At 37.1% G+C, this 20000-nt stretch overlaps 3 protein-coding genes across 6 annotated transcripts in view; 1 reads left to right on the top strand and 2 right to left on the bottom strand.

The window, feature by feature from the left end:
* akap1b (A kinase (PRKA) anchor protein 1b) overlaps positions 1-3832 on the bottom strand; it is an 18537-nt gene extending 14705 nt beyond the window's left edge. Inside the window, exon 1 of the mRNA XM_065280888.2 lies at positions 3680-3832. The gene's annotated coding sequence lies outside the window, so the exon portion shown is untranslated. The remainder of the gene's footprint in view (positions 1-3679) is intronic.
* Positions 3833-7187: 3355 nt separating this feature from the next.
* Positions 7188-20000, bottom strand: part of nf1a (neurofibromin 1a) — an 89917-nt gene continuing 77104 nt past the window's right edge. For 2 of the 4 annotated variants that reach the window (XM_065280881.1, XM_065280882.1), the window contains exons 54-59: positions 16626-16768; positions 16436-16482; positions 15875-16091; positions 15217-15294; positions 11917-11970; positions 7188-9998 (exon numbers count right to left, since the gene is read on the bottom strand). In XM_065280881.1, coding sequence (XP_065136953.1) covers positions 9856-9998; positions 11917-11970; positions 15217-15294; positions 15875-16091; positions 16436-16482; positions 16626-16768 — 682 coding nt within the window. In that variant the 3' untranslated portion in view covers positions 7188-9855. The remainder of the gene's footprint in view (positions 9999-11916; positions 11971-15216; positions 15295-15874; positions 16092-16435; positions 16483-16625; positions 16769-20000) is intronic. The other 2 variants (XM_065280883.1, XM_065280884.1) reach the window with 1 other exon arrangement.
* LOC135770945 (uncharacterized) overlaps positions 15326-20000 on the top strand; it is a 33076-nt gene continuing 28401 nt past the window's right edge. Inside the window, exon 1 of the mRNA XM_065280887.2 lies at positions 15326-15575. The gene's annotated coding sequence lies outside the window, so the exon portion shown is untranslated. The remainder of the gene's footprint in view (positions 15576-20000) is intronic.

Here is a 20000-nt window from a genome sequence, read left to right as displayed (position 1 = left end):
CGAAATTTCCGTATGTAAAGATCTTTACTGCTGCATTATGTTTCATTTCTGGTTAAAGAAGTGCTGCCTTTAGGACAATCAAATAGTAGTGAGTCATCATGATATGACGTTCAACAAAGATTCTTTGTCTTGTTTACTTATCTCTGTAATATTTATAAAATAGACAACTGCTTGATGAAGATGCAAGCGCAAATTAAACACTGCACTGTACATACTGATAACTACACTGGTCGTAAAATAAAACTATGTAAATAGCTCACAGCCTGCAAAGACAATGCAGAAATACACAATTCAGAAAATGGTGAGTACATAGTTAGACCTATCTGACACTATGTATTCTGTATAACAGTCCTTCTTGGCCTGTCTGTTTTGTTTCAAGTGAGAGACATGGGAGTGTCTCGGCAGCCATGCTGAAACTTCAGGGACAATATCACATGGCTGACATTCAACCTCAGAGGCTGCTGGGAGTTACGTGCTATGCCTGCCTTGCTGATGATCGGTTGGGAGGGGCATCCTCTCAGAGTTATAAAAGGACATCCATGCATGCCTTTCCATCGCAGCATAATCTGAAGAAAAAAATACATCGTAGACAAACCCCTCCTATCCACTCCTGTACATAGCAACCGAAGACAAAGAGGGTTTCCATTTCTCTTTAGACTGCATTTCACAAAACAGATGGCTAACTAAAGCTGACTGCCAATAAATATTGACTAAATGACCATGTGGAATAGTTAAGAACAAACATCACGCTGTGCTTCAAGACATCAGGAGCTAGATTATGTGCAAAAATGCTGTCATGTCCCGTACAAACTGGCAAGAGAGTGATATTTTTTTTTCTAAGGTCAATGTCATATTTAATCCATCTAGTTTAAGGTCTATGAAGTGTGAGACAATATTTCTACAAGCACAAACCTTTGATAGTCAAACTAAATAATTATCACAAAGTTAAAAAGACGAAATGTTTGTGACACATCAAACTGCTTGTGGCTGTTGACGGTTTGTAAAAAATATTTGTCTTGTTGTACAAATAAAGAGTATAGATGAAAGATTACAAAGGATGTGCTAAAAAATGAATGACGTCGGATTTAAAGAGGTGCACGAGACGTTGACATAAGTGATGGTGTAGTTTTCACGACACTGTACTGTACAGGAGTTATACAGGCTAGCCAACAAATATGACAAACTTGCAATATAAACAGTGCACTTAAATGAGTAATAATATGTGCCTAAAAATCCTCCAACCTCAACAACTGATTTAGCATTTCAGAAAACACAAGCTTTTTTAAACCTTAAAAAGTTTTTAAAAATGTGTGCGACTTGAATTTAGTTGCTCTTGATTCTGTTAAAATATCTGCATAAAGTTTTCAGATGACATTCCATGTCTATTTCAGGCCATTGAACATAAAGTTAAGAATTAGTAAGAGGACTTTGACCTGGGTTGTTCATTTTTCCCGGGAAGAGCATCTAAATCCATAAAAGCTTTCCTATATCCATCACTTACCAAAACTTTCCTTGGTATTACTATTACAACCATTGTGTAGGTTTTGTATATGTACTGTGGTCCAAGAATATAAAAAGTATAAAGCAAAATGACATGCATACTAAAAGACTTTGGTTTTGCTGTCTTGTATCTTGCAATGGTCCTCGATAGAAACAATGGCTCAAGTACGCAAAACGCCAACTTTGCCACCATTGATGGCAGTCGCAGCCTTATAGTTAGAGAGCCTGGTTCGAGTCTCACGACCAACAGGTTGTAACTAAGGTGCCCTTAAAGCAAGGCACATTTCTCCCAAATGCTCCCCAGGCACTGAACTGATAGCTGCCCACTGCTCCATGCGTGTGTTCACGACTTGCACTGTTTGTGTTCACAACTTATTTGTTTGGGTTAAAGGCAGGGGTCACATTTCGAGTGTGGGCTACCATACTTGACAATCATGTCACTTTCACCAATCACATCACAGATTTAAGGTAAAAATGTATCCACAAGGGAACATTTTGGGAGATATAACCCAAAAAACTCATGGTTTTAAAAATGAATGTTAAAGTCATACCTGACATTTTATAGTTTACAATGCAGCAGCATTCCATTCAATAAAAATGACAATACTATACAGAGAGAAAAGCTGCTACAAACAACCACAGTCCCACATGAATCCCATATGAGTCTGATACTGTGTACTAAATACTAAAGCATACTAAAGTGGTTATCGTGTGGGGTCACGTGATCACAAACATGCGGCTACGTGAGATATCCTGAACTGGTTCACCTTCACACTAGGTTAAATAAACGCGCGTCGTAGTATCGCGGCCTGAGCGCATGTGGACTGGAATAAGAGCGAAGCTCGTGCTGTACGGTGGCCGTTCGACCTTGGCGACGGGTGTCGATAACGGAGAGGGTCACTGTAGTCATTCAATCGCGCAACACGTTACATACTCACCTACCGAGCACAAATTCATGTACAGTAGTGTATGCGGCACGTACAGCTGAAATAAAACAAACCTACATTCACTCACGCTCGTGATATTATTTACGCACGCAATATAAAACACCGGCTGCTGCGTGTTCGGTGGAGAATGAAGTTACACCGGGGAGCCTTGAAAGTGACGTCCACGCGCTACAAATTTCCGCTGCAGTGGAAATCGGTAACATAAAAGATTTAAAATAAGCACAGAATCACACCCCTCGTATTTATTTCGCCACATACCCCGAGGTTGTAATGCACGCAGCCCGTGTTAGCAATCAGGCTAACTGTCCACTGCTACTATAATAACTAACGGGCGTCCACTCAATGATAAGATATTAGCAAATTGAGCATCCGAAGATTTCGCACTAATGTGATACTGGCATAATATGAACACAATTAAGTTAGTTTAAGTGCGTAATGACAAAGAGGTGATTTTGACCTACAGTGCGCGCGTATTAACGCATGCTAGGCCGCACCTCTGAATGAATTACAACTCCATGCGGTTATTTACTCAATTCGTGCAACTGACTTCTTGAGGCACCTTGACTTTAAACACTCCAAACCTGGAAACCCTCTAACGTTACGGAGTCCTCTTTCGGGCAGCCTTGAATTATCCATGAGTTTATGGAAACCGGTCGTTCACGCGGCTTGGTGCATTATTCACATGAATTAAGGTGCGAACGCACTGAAGTCCATGACAAGCTTCAAAATGCGCAGAGAACAAAGATAACTCAAGTGCGCGTGCATTTAAGTGTATCATACTTACTAAACGGGTCTCTATAATGATCATACGAGCTCCAGTAGCTTTATGAGACACTGTGGCTTGAACGCAAATGTGATCAAATAACAAAATACCCGATATCAGTGGATGTGCAAAAGTTGCACAAGCCAGTTGAGTTTAATTTAGATTTGGCGAGCCAGCAATAGCCAGTTAGCCGCAGCCGCCGCTAAAGCCATTGTCAAGTTACTCAACTACGCGCTTTGGATAGTAAATACCAGTGGCGCAATGTCACGCATATGCTGTGCAAGCAAATAGATGTGAAAATCACTTTCAAAAAATGCTAATGAGCGGTGATATGGTAAAAATGTGTCTAGATGTTAATCAGAGGGCAACACAAGACAGCAGCACTAAGCAGACAGACAGCTAAGATGGGCTCCCTCCTTCTTTGCGCTAGACATAGGGAGCAAAACCCACATATGCGACTCATACTTACTGTGTTTATGCGTCCTTTGCACCGCCACTGTGAACTGTCTCGTATAATGTTAATGTTACGTATTTAGGGCCCAGCAAGATCCCAACGTATCCCCCACTCCGTATGTCTCTTGTCTCTCTCTCCTCCCCACGTGTTGACCGACCGAACGCACACTCTAAAAACAGAGCTGCATCAGCTGATCACATCTCGCGATAACGCCGCAATCTCTGTGAATGTGTGGATTATCGCGGGATTACGGTGATCTCGGACTTTGCCATGCTGGTCGGGTCATTATGGAGCTGTGGTTTATTATTTGGAGATAATAGATTGATTAGATTAGGGGTTATCAATAAATACAAGGATCCCCAATTCAAAGACTCATGATATAAAACCGCAATTTCTCTGTATAAGACTATGACATAAAAACATTAACAAACATTACTGTATTCTTTAAAAATTATCAGGTTATCAATGTACCCCATATCGATAGACAGAACGGAATAGAATGGATTTATAAATTATGGTTTTAGTAAGATTATGTTAAAGCATAAAGAAAGAAACACATAATGACATTACATGCTTGTTAGGAAAGAAACTGAACTTTGCCCCAAGACTGGTTCACTTAAATTTACTGCATGTTTGTCACATTAAAAAGACCAGTCTGCTCTGTGTAACAGCTTTTGTGCTGTTGATATGAAATGTCAGGCAAATTTCTTTTACAGTATTTAATTTTTTCAAAATTTTTGCATTATTGTGCATGCAGTTTTATGACATTATAAACTACATTAACACATCCAGGACCTCTGTCCTGGGGATATGGATTACAAATTATTGTATTGTTAACAATTTTCAGTTTCTTGGAGCGAGAATTACATTACATTTTTTTTATCTACTTATTTGACACTCAGTGAAACAGCATCTGCGAACTTGCATAATATAACCCCAACAAGTTCTACTAAAGAAAAAACTACATTTTGGATGGCCCGAGGGTGAGTAAACCAACAGCAATTTACATTTTTGGTTTAACTATCCCTGTAAAAAAGGTGGTCAATCATCATACTCCTGTTATGTGTCATATACATCTTGATCTAAAGCTTGATGTCCATATAATATTTAATAATAAGGATAATGGGGACACAAAGTGACAACTAAGAGTTGGGCTTAGTTGAGTATATTGTAATGTGTTTTTTCCTGCTGTCTTAAGCAGAATTAAATTGGTTTTACATAGGATTTCAACATACTATTTAAAATTTGCTCTTTTCAAATCAAGCAATTTCAACCTTTTAGAAGTTATAACAATTCACAACTTGTCACAATTTAAAATTCTAGGTTAAAATGATCTGCATAGATAATATGATTAAAACAATTTAAGGTAGTTAAAGGCGGGGTGCACAATTATTGAGAAACACTTTTGGAAAGGGAGTCGGCCGAGTAAAACACACTTGTAGCCAATCGGCAGTAAGGTGCGTGTCTACTAACCGACATCGTTGCCTGGTTGCTTGTGTGTGGGGCGGGTCTATCAAAAGATGGTCCAGATTCTATTGGGGTAGGGGTGTGTTTGTTAAGGTGATTTCAAATGTCAACATTGGCTTTCAGAGATCATGCACCACACCTTTAAGAGATTTTTATATATTTTAATTTTATATATTTTCATTCTCACCCACAGCCTCAAACCAACCCTATGACACCAAGATAATATGGACGGTTAAATGAATAGATTGTTAATCCATTGCGCTTTTCAAGTGGGTTTAAATCCTCTTGTCAAATGTTTTTCTTAGTGTCTTTGACTAGTGTTGTAGTTCTGGAGACCGGTCCCAAGATCACTTTATAAAGGTCTTGGTGTCGTCTTGGAATCGACCGCTTTTTTTACTCGGTCTCGTCTCGGTCTCAGACAGAGAGGACTCTGAATTTTATTTCAACACCGGTCAAGACCACAACTGATGGCACACCACAATTTTTTTTTATATTAATTTTATGCAGTTTATTCAGGTTTGGCATATGAAATTGGAATTTTAAAGCATTGTTTAAGTTTCTCCCAATGACAATGTTTCTAATTTTATTACTAAAAACACCTGCATTGTGTTTAAGTGGATGGCAAGCCATGGAAAGACAGTTCAGATTTAATGGTTAAGTTGATTTCAGCTCTTTAGTGTTTGTTCACTTTTTTGTGCTTATAAACAAAGATAAATTCCCACATATCTGCAATGCCTTTGATTATTTTATCAACTTCTCTGATGGCATACACAAATACGCACGCACGCGCACACACACAGACAAGAAGCGCCTAATCATATGCATTCCACATTTTATCATAAGTGTTTTAATGCAGTGACTTGCACTGGTCTTGGTCTTGACCCTTTAAAGTCTTGTTCTTGTCTCGACCTGTCTTGGTCATGACTTAGTCTCGGTTTAGGTGATCTTGACTACAACACTATGTCTTTCTGTAAACACATACAACATGGCTACTGAATAAATCTCTTAGCATTTAAAAATGACTTTTTCACATAAGTGCTTAAAGTTGCCAAATAATGCACTGAAATCCTATATTAAATTGTTCTTTGATATATACATAGAAGGTATGTGACTTTATTAAGTTAAAAAATGATCCAAAATGTCCATTTACAACCCTAGGATTTGTCCTTTGAATGAAATGTTCTATTTTTGCCCTATTTGGAAGTCATGAATAATAATGTTGAGCTCTGCTCTGATTGGCTCTGCACTGCTTTCTCTAATGGCGCTTTTCCATTGCCTAGTACTCCACGGTTTGGTTTAGGTCAGGTCGGGTCAGCTCACCTCACTTTGGTTTGGTTAGCTTTTCCATCGAGTTTAGTAACACTTCGCAGTGGGAGGGATGATCAGTCCGCCACAAAATCAAAATCAACCACCACAAAGATGTTTGCACATCGCGTTTATCACTACCTCTGTCTCACATGACAGTTTCTGTTCAAACACCTGTTGGGTTGTCAGTCGACGCGCTCCGCGGAGCCTCATTTAAGTTGCATATACACATTTAATGCGCATGTGACGATTCTCTAAGACCAATCAGTGATCTGCTGTGTTTTCGGGTCACATTTGGTATCAGCTCGGATTGCTTGGAACCCCAACTAAGGTGGTACCAAAAAAAGTATCAGGTACTACGTAATGCACCCAGTGGAAAGCTCCCAAAAGTAAGCCGACCCGACCCAAACTAAACCAAACCGTGGGGTACTATGCAATGGAAAAGCGCCATAAGGCTCATGCCAGTAGCTCACATTAGTAAATATGTTGGGGCGTACATCTCGACTGTTACATCACAGTCTGTTTTATGTTGAGATTGGCCTGTTTTCCAGCAGTCTTTTGCATGCACAATGTTTAAATAATGAGGAAATAAACCCATGTGAGGCTCACAAAATGTCATTACAAAACTCTTATTAGCATCTAAGTAAATACAGTTTTGTATTCTATGGCAACATACTGTTCTTTGCCTCTTTAACCACAAATAATGAGGGATTTATGTTAACTGTCAAGGAATAATCAACTGCACAGCATGTTAACAGGGTTGAGGGAAACTTTTATTACGAACACTGGTATAATTTAATTGCCATGTTATACATGTACAGCAACTAACCGCTTTACAAAAAAAGCAAGTAATACAATATCACATATATTTACACTTGTATTTATATACCTTCCAATTTTACACAAACATATTTACAAGTGACAAATACATTGTTTACAGATGATCAATGCAATTAAAATGTGGCAAAAATGCGTCAGACAAACAAATCTTGAATTATATAAAATAAACCTTTTTAGTCTGTTTATGATGAACAAGAAAATTCAATCACATATGTAATTTAAAAGGCTTAGGGGCATGTTATGAGTTATTGAAGTAACAAGATATCAGACATACAGAGAATACATCTGATTTAGTCAGTTTTAATTGGCAACAGCAATGCAACATGTCAGATTTAAATATAAAGGAGTTATATTTTGGTTTTTTAAAGTAATAAATGCAAAATAATAAAATCTTACACGTCTCATTTGGGTCACTGATGTTCCTTCATATTATCGGTTTTGAAAACACACCTTTAAATTTGACACAGATTAATATTAAACATATAAATCAGGAAAAAAACATATTAATCCTATTTCAAGTTTTGCTTTTGATAAAACGTATGGCATTGTGAAATCTGCTGTTATTAGTATATTTTACCATAATATTTAGTGCACTAAAATGATCATACAAAATTTAGAGAAACATAAGTGTTTGAATCTTAATGGTAGTAAAGTTGTAAAACAAACATTAAAGTAAAAATAAATCCACAAATGAAACAGAAAAGACAACATTGATTTGGTCCCAATTCCAAGAGTAAAACATGAAACTCTGGTAACTCTTTCGGAAACAAAGCTAAAATTAAATCCCACATTTGCCATCCTCTTTAATTTGTTAGGTACCCTTCTTTAGTAATGCAAGATTCCCTTTCATAAGTATTTCCGCATGAAGCAGCAAACACATCATGCCATTTACTCCCCCCCTCCATTAAAAACAACAAAAAATTAATAAATGACATTCATAAACATTAATGGGTTCGTTACCAGGACCACAACCATTACCTTTTAGTTTCGACTGGTCGTTGAATGCAGAAGACAGATATTGCACACAAAAACACCCAAGGCCATTGTACTTGTCAACTTTAAATGGCAAATTTTTGTTAAATTTTGCAAAAATAAAAACGCTCTCGCTTTAATTTCACAATAACAGATTAGTGGCTGTGTGAGATAACCATGTGTTACAAGCTACGTGAAAACTGTAAGGAAGAAATTCGTTTAAAGTATATAACACATACAGACAGACAAAAATATATGGAGTTCACAACAGTTTCTTCTCACAATATTGCAAACTAGTCTTTGGTGCAATGTTACCATGTCAGTGTTTTGTGGGATTTGGAGACTTTAGTGAGAAACAAATGTGGGAAATTGGAAAGTAAAAATGCACGGATATTTCCAGATCACACATTTTAATTATGTGCAATTTCAAAACCCATAGTGTTCAACAAAAAACATATTGCACCACTGTGAGACGCAAAAACGTTCATTTTAATGCCAATTGTGTTTGAAGGGGAACATTTTTGGAAATGTCACACCTGATGGCACTCTGTAATCTACATTACATCAACCAATTGTATTTGTAAACAAAGCATAATTTTTATGATAAAGATAGGACGGAAAACTACACGGACTCATCCTTTGCTCTTCTTTAATCTTGTTTTGACGACTGATGACATAACAACGACTGCAAAGAAATACCTTCATGTGATTTCTAAAAGGATTATCTACATTTACAGAATAAATATTTAGATGTTGCAGGATGATTTTTTTATATTCAATTAGTCACATGGTACTGTTTAGACCATAGTAACGTACGGTTACTGTATATGTTAAAGCCGCAACACTTTTTTTTTCATAATTAGTACCTGTTTTCCCTTCCTTAATGAGGTCTTGCCTATTTGACAAACCATACACAGCTCAGAACCCTGACAAAGGCACACAATGGATAAAATCAGAACCCAAAACATATGATCGTTATTGTCGTCGATAGTATAGTACACGCGTAAGCTTTCCGTGTATACATCTGGTTGGGATCATAAAGACGACCAGATTTGAAACCTGTAAATATCAGGTTCTCTACGACAGGCTGTTCATCCATCCTAAACGTGGGTCCAAGACTATATGGAAAAGGCAGGTCATGCCGGGCCAGAATAATGAGGCTGCAAGTCTCCACACAGTTAAAATTGGTCATCCGTATGCTGTAGTGGTTGATTCAGTCAGTTTCTCATTCATGTTTCTTTTAATAAAAGATACGTTTGTGCAAGTTGCAAGATGAAGAAAGGATGCCTCTTCTTGGTGCACGTTCAAAATGGTTCGGGAGCTCGAAGCGAACAGAGATGCGCATACGCGCCAAATCTTGCGTTTAAATGTGGTCGGTCCCAAAACGGATTCAGTTTTTGACGGTGTTAAGTGCAACGCGAAGCGTTTCGGTGCAATCTCCGAGTTTGTTCATACTCCCCTTCGTGAATTTATCCGAGTGTGGCGAGCTTCAGTTAAACTTGTGTCCTTCCTCAGGACATCAATGCAGGAACGGTGTTAAACCGGACAGCAGAAAACAAAACGGATTCGTGGAGATGCACAATAGCCACGAAGGATTCCTCAAGATCTCAGACGATCTTTTTAATGCTTGACCGTCTGAAGCTGCCTGCACTGCGTTGCTTTTGCACCTGGCTGGCTGACCCATGCCGTGCTCGCCCACTGGACGAGAGACTTGAAGTGGGCGAAATCTCAACGTTCTCCTTGTCAATACCTGTAAAAAAAGTAACCACTGTTATGTTAACCATTATAAGATAACTCATAAAAATAAATCAATTACTTTCAAATTGATATTATCCATTACATAAATGTACAACTTTAAAGGCGGGGTGCATGATTTATGAAAAACACTTTGGAAAAGGGAGTCGGGCCGAATACCAAATCACACTTGTTGTTGGGTCTTTCAAAAGAAGGTCCAGATTCTATAGTGGTGGGGCGTGTTTGTTTAGGTGATTTCAAATACAACATTGGCTTTCAGAGATCATGCACCCCTCCTTTAAGTTATTAAGTCTTACAAATCTGGCTGCAAGTTTAGTAAATACAAATATTGAACAGTAGGGGTCTCAATGCACAAACTTATCACTAAGGGAAAGCTACAAATGTAACAGTTAAAGAGATAGTTCACTTATGCTGTTGTCTTTCTTTGTTCTTCAAAGCCCTAATGCAGATTTTGAAGTGTTGTTTTGGTTACTGCGGGAGTGAATGGCGACCAAGACGGTCACTTTCTACTTCCAAAGTATCAGAAAGCACTTAAAAGGACCCAAAAGTGTTAAATACACTCCACTTGATTTGTGCTATGCAACTTAAGTGTCTCAGTTGTTACACATTGCACTGAAAGAGGCACAGGTCTATGGAAGCATATTGGTAGCAAATTTCAACTTAGAATGTAATAATGCAATATGGCCATGCATTATGTAAAATGGCAATGCATTTTTATGTTTAAATTAAAATTTCCATGCAATCGATGTGCAAAAAGAAAATTCAAATTCAATATATTGATTTACATTTGCCATTTCCTACAGTCCTGTTTGTAAAAGGCATTTTGTATGCTTTTAAGTTGCAAAATTAAATTGAAAATGATGCGTTTTAAAAAAACGTCTCACTGAATTGTCTGCATTATGGGGCGCTGACACCTATTGGCCAAATAATGGATTATATTTTAGTTTACTTTTCACTAAACCTTTTTGTATCCATTCAGGACACTTTAAAAACAAATATACAGCATGAATGGAGTGGAGTTGCTTTAACAGTCCCATAGAAACCAGAAAATCACATAAAAAATTGTTGGGTTCTGAAGAAAAAAGAAAGACATAAGGGATAAAATTGCATGAGGGTGAGTAAATAATGAAAAAGTTTTCAGTTTTGGGTGAACCATCCCTTTAAGTCTAGCTATAGAACGCATTGTCTACTGTTTGAATGTAAAAGAAATTGGTCTGTATTACCAGCAAGTTTACATAAACCATGTAACAATAACAGTGATGATAAAATAAAAACAGTTAAAATGCTTGTCACACTACACTTAGGTCATTTTCAATCCTGGGTTATAACAAAGATACTAAACATTAAGATCAAGTTGCGCCACTGGAATTTATATGAATGGGGGAGATCGCAATGATCAGAATGGCCGCTCTTGTCCCGCCTCCCAGTAAAAAGAGCCAATCACCACTCACTCTGAGAGAGGGACTTTGCGCATGCACAGAATCTGCAGGTCATGTTGTTGTTTAGCAACAAAAGGCAGCCAATCATAAACTTCCTCATGGCTTGCCTCATTAATTAAATAAACACAGATGCTTTCACACATATTTCAAACAGAAAAATCCCTCTGTTACTTGTATCGTTTCAATAAAACACGAGTGGTAAAACCCAGTATTAAAAATGACACCTCAAGTGTGAAAAGCCCACATTGATGCTTTTCAAACTGCAAATGTAATGTCCTGTCATATTACGGAGCAGCTGTCTCTCCGAGTGTTTGGTTAACACCAGGCCCTTCTGATCTTATTATCACACTTCCTGTCCTTTAATCTGATACTTTATTCTCATTACTCAAGCAAGTCTACAATAAACAACCCTCTAACCGATCAGCTGCGAATGGCAACAACTGCTGTTTTCACACATTGGTGGTCAATGAGTACCTGGGAGGGCGAGGTGAGGTGGGAATACGGCCGACTTAGAGCAAGGCAGACAGGCTTCGAACGGAGAAAGTAGAAAAGAAAAAAAGAAAAGACATGAGTGACACGTCCACAACTCAAAAGAGGACAGGAAGGACAGATGAATGGAAGAAACAGGAAATCAAAATAAAAATGGCAGCTCATAGAAAAATCTGACTTGCTTTAATTGTAACGGCTAACAATGGCGTTCTTCTATACCAGGGGTGTCAAACTCAAGGCCCGCGGGCCAAATCCGGCCCGCCCCCTCATTTCATCTGGCCCGCGAGAGTTTACAAATTATGTTAATTATGTGGCCCGCAAGAGTTTACAGATTATTTTAATGTTATTATAAGTTTTATTTTTTGCAGGTTATTTCCAACATTGATTTTATTAGCAGCCACCAAAACTAATTTTTGTCCCGCCAAAGTCTTTTTGTAATGTAATTATAGTGATAATGTTGATGATTGCATGAGAGAGAACGAGCAGTGCCCCGCACGCGCACACTACTAGAGTGGGCGTGTCTGAATGCGAACGCTGCAGCCTCCGGAAGTCGCATATCCAGGCTGCATACGTCATCAAGACTGTCTTGTTTCAGAATATTAGCAATTATAAAGTTAAATATAATTTTTTGTTTATAGTAAATTGTTGTAATATGCGTATGACTTGCGAATGTAATGGTGAGTTAACTTGAATAAACCAGGCTTGATGACGCTGCCTATGCGACCTCCGCAGGCTGCAGCCTTTGGAAACGGACAGTATCTGCTCGTTCTTTCTCTCCCTCTCTCGTGCACGCTCACGCGGATCCAGCGAGAAAATGTTTTCCGTCTCGTGTACAGAAATGTTTCGCGATGTCCAGCTGGGATTAGTTTACAACGCGTCTATTCCCGCTAAATACGCGAACTAATGACTCATCTGAACCGATTACGTTTAATAAACGATTGAAACTATTGATCTGTAGCCTACAACACTGAACTCATGAGACGTCAGTCAATCAGTCAGACACTCAAAGCCAGGTAAAAAAAAATCACAGCTTTTTTTAAAGAGGGCAAGAAATGACAAGCCAGAGTATATGTGTCTAATAAATGCATAGGCCTATTGTGGTGGAGATTGTAAAACTCTTTATTAGTATCTTAAAATGCCTCTCATTTTCTGACCTGCACAATGAAGGATAACAGAACATTTTGAGTGCACTCACATACTACATGTGTTTTTGTTACCACAATTATTTTTTAAATAATCTATTCTGTACTCTATACACTTTGTCATTATTTGCCTGGGCTTCTACTTTCAAAGCTAGATATTAATTGAGGTATTTAAAAAAACCAATAGTAAGCAAATGCAGAGAAAACTATGCAATGTAACGTAATAAAAGAGTTGATACATTCATATAGTCATTCAAATACAACCGGCCCTTTGAGATTAACCGTAATGCTGATGTGGCCCGGGATGAAATTGAGTTTGACACCCCTGTTCTATACAGTGAAGCTAAGCAGCTGTTATTATTAGGACTGGGCGGTGTATTCAAAATTCACAAAGTATTATATTTATAATTGTATATTATACATCTGTATTAGGGTCAATGATGTGACATTAATTATTTTATGTCCGTATGGTTCAATTAAATGTAAAAGGGTTCAAATTTCAAAATAAATTTGTAGATTACTTGCATACATTGTGTTTTTTAAGGACCAATTATTAAATTTCTGGTTTAATTTCATTTTGAAAGAATATTTTGGGGAAAATTACAAAAATGTCAATGTGGTGTAACCGGTCTGTGTCAATTGGTGTAACTAGTATTTTTTTGAATGAAAATATAAATACATTCATTAAAAATGTGTAAAAAAATATAATCATTTAGTTTAGTGTAATATGATTTTTTTACATTTATTTTTACATCATTTGTCAAAGATTATTTAGAAAACAGAGCTGTTTTCAGCATATGTCAGGACAAATATTACAAAAACGCATAAAAATTTACATTTAGAAATAACTAATAAAATTATTAGTGTTTTAATGATTATGCTTACATGCCATCAAGGTGGATAAAATATTTAATATTTCTCATTCTTTGGCGCAATTAGCATTTACACCATTTGACATTTTCAGGTCCATTCAGTCTTAACTTTCATAAAAATGGTGCAAATGTCATTTTTTATTGCATAAATTTTACATAAATACACCATGTGCATTGAAATAAACCTGATGCATGCTTTTTAAACAAGTTTTAATTTTTTTTTAAGAATTTCTCATCTTACCAAGCTGTTTTTGTTACTCACCCATTAACAAAGATGGTATCATCGGATGCACACACGGTGTCACGGTTACACGCCTAGTCTGTTTGTTTATCAGTCTGGTTAATGGCTAAATTGATCTCTGGAACAAATACCTTGTCAAAAATAAAATGTTTCGGTTTCATAAAGACGAGGGGGGTTTATTCATTTCAATGAATAAATTAACTTATTTGGTCAATAAATCTTTGCACGTCATCTGTCCTATATTCAAATGCATCAAAATTCAAGGTAACCTATTCTCTCTCTTCTACTTTTTTTTTAACACGCAATAATATGAATAGAATGAATTAAACATTTATTAATATCTACTTTGTTATGTGGTCAAAATGATTGCTCTGACATCTATATACAACTATATATTTATACACTTGTGGCCAGTGACTTCTTTTTCGAGGGCGCATGATGCAAAGCTTGTCACAACATGTATTTAGCCCGACATGTGTGTGGTTTGTCATTTCAAAAAATGTGTTCGCCACATCATGTGAACCATGTGCATTATGCGTCTTATCTATCTATCTATCTATCTATCTATCTATCTATCTATCTATCTATCTATCTATCTATCTATCTATCTATCTATCTATCTATCTATCTATCTATCTGTCTATCTATCTACCTGTCTATCTATCTATGCATCTTAAAAAGTAAAAACATTAAGATCTAATTTTGGTTACATTGCCCAGCCCTAATCAATATTAGCTAAAAATGCAGATTAAATTCATATCACAGAAGAGAAATTAGTGAGTAGGAATGTGACTTAAAATGTTTTTAAATATAGGGGTGCTTTCTGGATCCTCAATTGTCTTAAGTTACATGAAAATACCTCCTTTAAGAATGTACCCCTTATTGGCCAATTAAAACTGAATAGTATCACACTGCCACCACTGAAAGAAAGTAAAGACAAGAAATAGGCACTTAAATAAGTTACCACAGTTCGCAAACTATAGAACTGGACATTAATTGCCCAACACAGCTCTATAGTTTAGGTTTGTACCAGCTGATTTCGGTGGCACCTCCTCTGTGCTTCGCGGATGGGTGAGAGTTGGGGACCGTCTATAAACTATAGGGCCCTCTGAATCGACAGCACAATCCCAATGAAAAGGAGACAGAATGCAGTGAGGTTAATGAAGATACAAATGCAAAGCAAAGGTGTAAAATGCACACACACCCTGTCAAAGCCCTGTACATTATAGCCTAACATCAAGCTTGAGAAAAGTTGCGTGTGAAATGCGTGCGCGTCTGACAAAACGAAGATTTGGGTTTGAGATATAAAAGCAGAGAGAAAAGCTCTTACAACCACAATTGCTTACATGGTGAAGTGATAGTGAAGAATTAGTGCACTGTCTAGTTTGGGTGAGTCAACCATTTTTAATGATTTTTGTGAAACAGGCCTTGTGTTTAAAAACTAAATTCTTTTTAGTGATGTAAAATAGTAATAAATGATGGGAGTTGCAATGTTAGTCACAACGCTGTGTGTTAAAATTGTGTTTTATATCACTCGTTACTAATCCTGTTTATATAAGCAGGTGTGAGTAGCTTGTGAAAATGTATATGGTTAAGTGAACAAATACATTTGTAAACACGTGTATGTACAATTTAGTAAATGACTTAACCTGTGCTAACACGCTGCAATACATGACGTGAGGACTAACCTGGTGAGTGTTGTGAGGTGGCGAGTGATGTCATAGAGTTGGACAGGTTAAGGTTGGCTGTGATGCTGAGCTGGCTCTGGACGGTGGGCGGATATGGGGAGGTGGGTGTGCGCAGCGACTCTTCCCCTCCTTCCTCCTCAATGCCAGGAATGTAGGTGTCAATCAAAGCATCCAAGAACTTGACCACTAATTCAGCATAGTCAGGAATTTGAGTTTGCTGTTGGGAAGAGAGCAAAAAAAGGACCAACGGGCCTAAATACATGACTGACATGACGTGTCACTCAATACCATCAGGATTTCTGTGGTCAAAACAAGTAACATTTATTCTAACATTTTATTGTCTGTCAGCAGCACCTTAAAATTATGGATCCTTGAGGATTCAAGCATGGATGCATAAGCAATAAACCCCCTGCCAATATTTCAGCACATGGCTGAACTATGGGCGTAGGAAGATGTTTAGGGAGGCCGTTTTGGTCAATAAAATCGGAGATGCCACAAAGGAAGCGCAAAGAGCTGAATTTTTTTGGGAAAAACAAGGTTTATAGCCGCAGTTAATCATACCTTTGAGAAGGGCCCAGCGAACCTCCATAGTCCATTGAAACCAAAACCTGTGTGAGAGAGAGATGGACAGCAATGGAAAAGACAGTAAGGGAGAGACCGCTTTTTTAAAACACTTTTGGTGGGATTGCATTTGCAAAGAACATATATCTGAAGGTAAAGAAACGCCTGGAGGGAGTGGGTGAAAGTTTACTCTGTAAGCAGGACGGCTGGTACTGTGGAGGGGACTCCTCGTGATAGACCACGTTCTGAATGATGCCATGGACCGGATTCAGGAGGTTCGGGTCCTGGCACATGGAAAGGACGGTGCTGATTTTGGAGTCCAGCAGGTTGTGGCTAGAGCGAAAGAGATACCGGAAGAGTAAACTATTTGATACAAAAGTGAATTCAAAAAGCAGGGCGTATGACAGTAAAAACCCTGCACAACACTAAGCATTAACTAAGTAGAGACTCCATTTTTTTTATTAAATGATATCCTACTCTGCAAAATCTGATGCCAGTTTTGCATTTTGCAAATGCAAATGAGTAAACGGGTCTCACAGGTTTAAGGCATTGGATATAGTTTGAATAAACAACATATTTTCATCGACAATTTTATTAGGGGTGCATTAGATTCGATGCATCGATAGGAGAAGCCTGATTCAACTACCAATCTCACAGTCAAATCGTCGCAGATGTGTTATGAAATGAAGATCATTCAATTTTGGCCATATATAGGTGCACACATTATCTGATTTCACATATAACAGCTTTCTCCCAATATATTAATATACAGCATATTATTATAATGCTGCAAATAATTTGTGAAGTAGTAGCTTTCAATAAATATTTTTAAAATGCGTTAATAAATCCAACAACCCCTGTGACCGGTCGACACGTCCATAAGAGGTTCCTATGTTAATAAACCATTGCCTCTTTGTTTCTATATTTAAAAGACAAAGCTGGCAATTCTGGCAATACTTTCATTCTTTTAATAATTTCTTTATTTTATTTAATTTATAAATCACTCTGGGTTATCTGATTTATCTATTTGGCTTGCGTTTTGTTTCTGTGCACTTGAGGCATTTTGCATGTTTGTTCTGGACGTTGTTACTTCTAACCTTATTTTTTTTAAAATTGCATTTATTATAAACGTAAATTCTGATCTAATTTAAGTGTGTACATTTTGGATTGCTTTTTATTCTATCGATGTTGCGCTTTTGCGTGCTGGCCATGCTTGCGCATGTAATTTAGCCGAACGGGATAGGTGCTCTGCGTCTAAACATTAAAATACTGATTTTTTTGATGAGTATAAGTTTTTAAAATGTATTTAAAACAGAGTGGTTCTCTTGTCAAAAGTAAACTACAAAACAGGTAAGCAGTTTCTCTAAATTTCAGTGATGACATGGAAAATATCTGCACCGAACCTATATTTATGCCTGACATGACTGTCTTTCTTGTGATTTAATATTATGGTCGGTGTTCACTTTCAAATGATAGCAAAGAGATTCGTGAAATAAATAATATCATCAGGTCTTTCTGTATCTAAAGTGAATACAGAGATGATCAAAGTCAAAGCAAGCAAGCAGGTATTTCTGTGCTAAATAACAATGCATAGTGTCTATAAAATCATTAATTTCAGTGTTTTTCTTGTTATAAATTAACGTTTATTGAATTGTTTATAAAGCTTAGTTTTTATCATTTACAGTAACAATCACAAATTATTTGTCATTTCTCATTTGTCGTTTTTTTGGGCATGACTGCTTTGACGCGCTAAATCTCCAATTTAAATAAAAACACTGAATTGTAGCCGGGGTTTCCAAGGCAGGATCACCTTTGTTATTTTTTTAGGTTAAGTTATCAAAATGTTTTTTGTGTGATGTTCTGTAGATCGTGGCTTTAAAATGTTATGATGAATAATTAAACAAATGTTGGCTTACATTTTACAAAAAAAAAAAAAAAAATTATATATATATAAAATAAAAATATATGTGACCTGATCCAGCAAAATGAGTCACAGTGACCCAAATTTCAAAATTGAGATTTTGGTATCAGTGGAAAGAGGAGATAATAAGCTTTCAAATGATATCCTAGTGAAAGTCATACCTTGAATGGTTTTAAAGATATAGACATTTGAATTAAGGTTGTCTGTCTTCTTTTTCCAACTGAAAACCTGAGAAAAACGCCTTTAAAGTTTTTTGCCCCTTTTTTGTAGATATCTTTCAAAATCCATTGCATTTTTAAAGGGATAAACAATTTATTTTACAGCTTAATTTGACCAAAGACATTAATATAAATGCTATTACAGTAAACCAAGAAACAAGCTTATAAATCAAACAGAATGATGTTTATTGAAAATGTGAAGTAAAGGTTTCTGTGATGGTTGGGGTTTGAGTTAGGGGAAGGGAATAGAACATGGAAACCAGAATGTGTGTGTGTGTGTGTGTGTGTGTGTGTGTGTGTGTGTGTTCGCGTGTGTGCGTGTTCGCGTGTGCGCGTGCGTGTTCGCGTGTGCGCGTGCGTGTTCGCGTGTGCGCGCGCGTGTGTGAGAGAAAATGAGAGAGACAGAGAGACAAGCAAAAAGAAAACAAATAATGCTTGCCTATGCAATCATATCTTTGTGTAGGCTAGTTAACAATAACAGTGTAAACAATTCAAAAAGGAGTTAAATAGGAGAGTAGTGTGCTGCGAGACTGACAAGAGGATGGCTGGACCAATCAGGTGCCCCGGGGTTTCCCATTGACAAACGATCAGCGTTTATGAAGATTTCTGATTGGCTCTAAAACAACGTGTAACACCATATTTGGAGAGATAGTGACGTTTCAGGGGATCCCCGGAATGCTCGGAGGTGACGAGAGTATTTGAGAAAAGCAATTTCCAGCGGATTAAGTAAAACTGTTTCAACTTTAATAGTCATTTAAACACCTTTACTCAATTATTTGGACTACGAAACTTTGGGAGATTATGTTTTAATGTCTGTTCTTTGAAATTAGCTAAAAATATTTTTTTTGATAATTTCATTGTTTTTCCACATTATCGGCTCATATCTTAAAATAGAACGTTGCGACTTCCGACTCATTTCGGCAGATCGGGTCACATATATATAAAAATAAATGCATCGTCAGTTTTATCTTCGTTTTATCTATGTTTGCACACAAATATAGATGATTCGACTATCGGTCGACTTTGGAAAGATTCGACAATTCTGATTCGAATATGTAAATCCTTAGTCGAGGACACCCCTAAATTTTATATTAATTTGCTAGTAGACTGTATTAGGGGTGTAAGAAAATATTGATACATGTGAGTATCATTTGTTTGGCAATACTGTATCAAATCTCAAAAAAAAAAAAAAAAAAACGATTCATGGCAGTTTTAATACAAGTTATTTTAGGCTATTGAAACACAAACAACAGATCTATATGTGTGCGCTCTTTCTGTTTCTGTGTGTGAGGAGGATGCAAGTCGCACAACCGCTGTTTATTAAGCTTGTGAGCATTGTTGCTACGTTATTGGCCTTAAATACATATATGCGTCATTAAAATTCCCGTCTTTGCAAGTATCCTCATAAACACGACCATTTAGAGAA

This window comes from Paramisgurnus dabryanus, chromosome 8, assembly GCF_030506205.2.
Source record: "Paramisgurnus dabryanus chromosome 8, PD_genome_1.1, whole genome shotgun sequence".
Lineage (NCBI taxonomy): Eukaryota > Metazoa > Chordata > Actinopteri > Cypriniformes > Cobitidae > Paramisgurnus > Paramisgurnus dabryanus.
The sequence above is the reverse complement of the archived record's forward strand: the minus strand, read 5'-3'. Positions and strand labels throughout refer to the sequence as shown.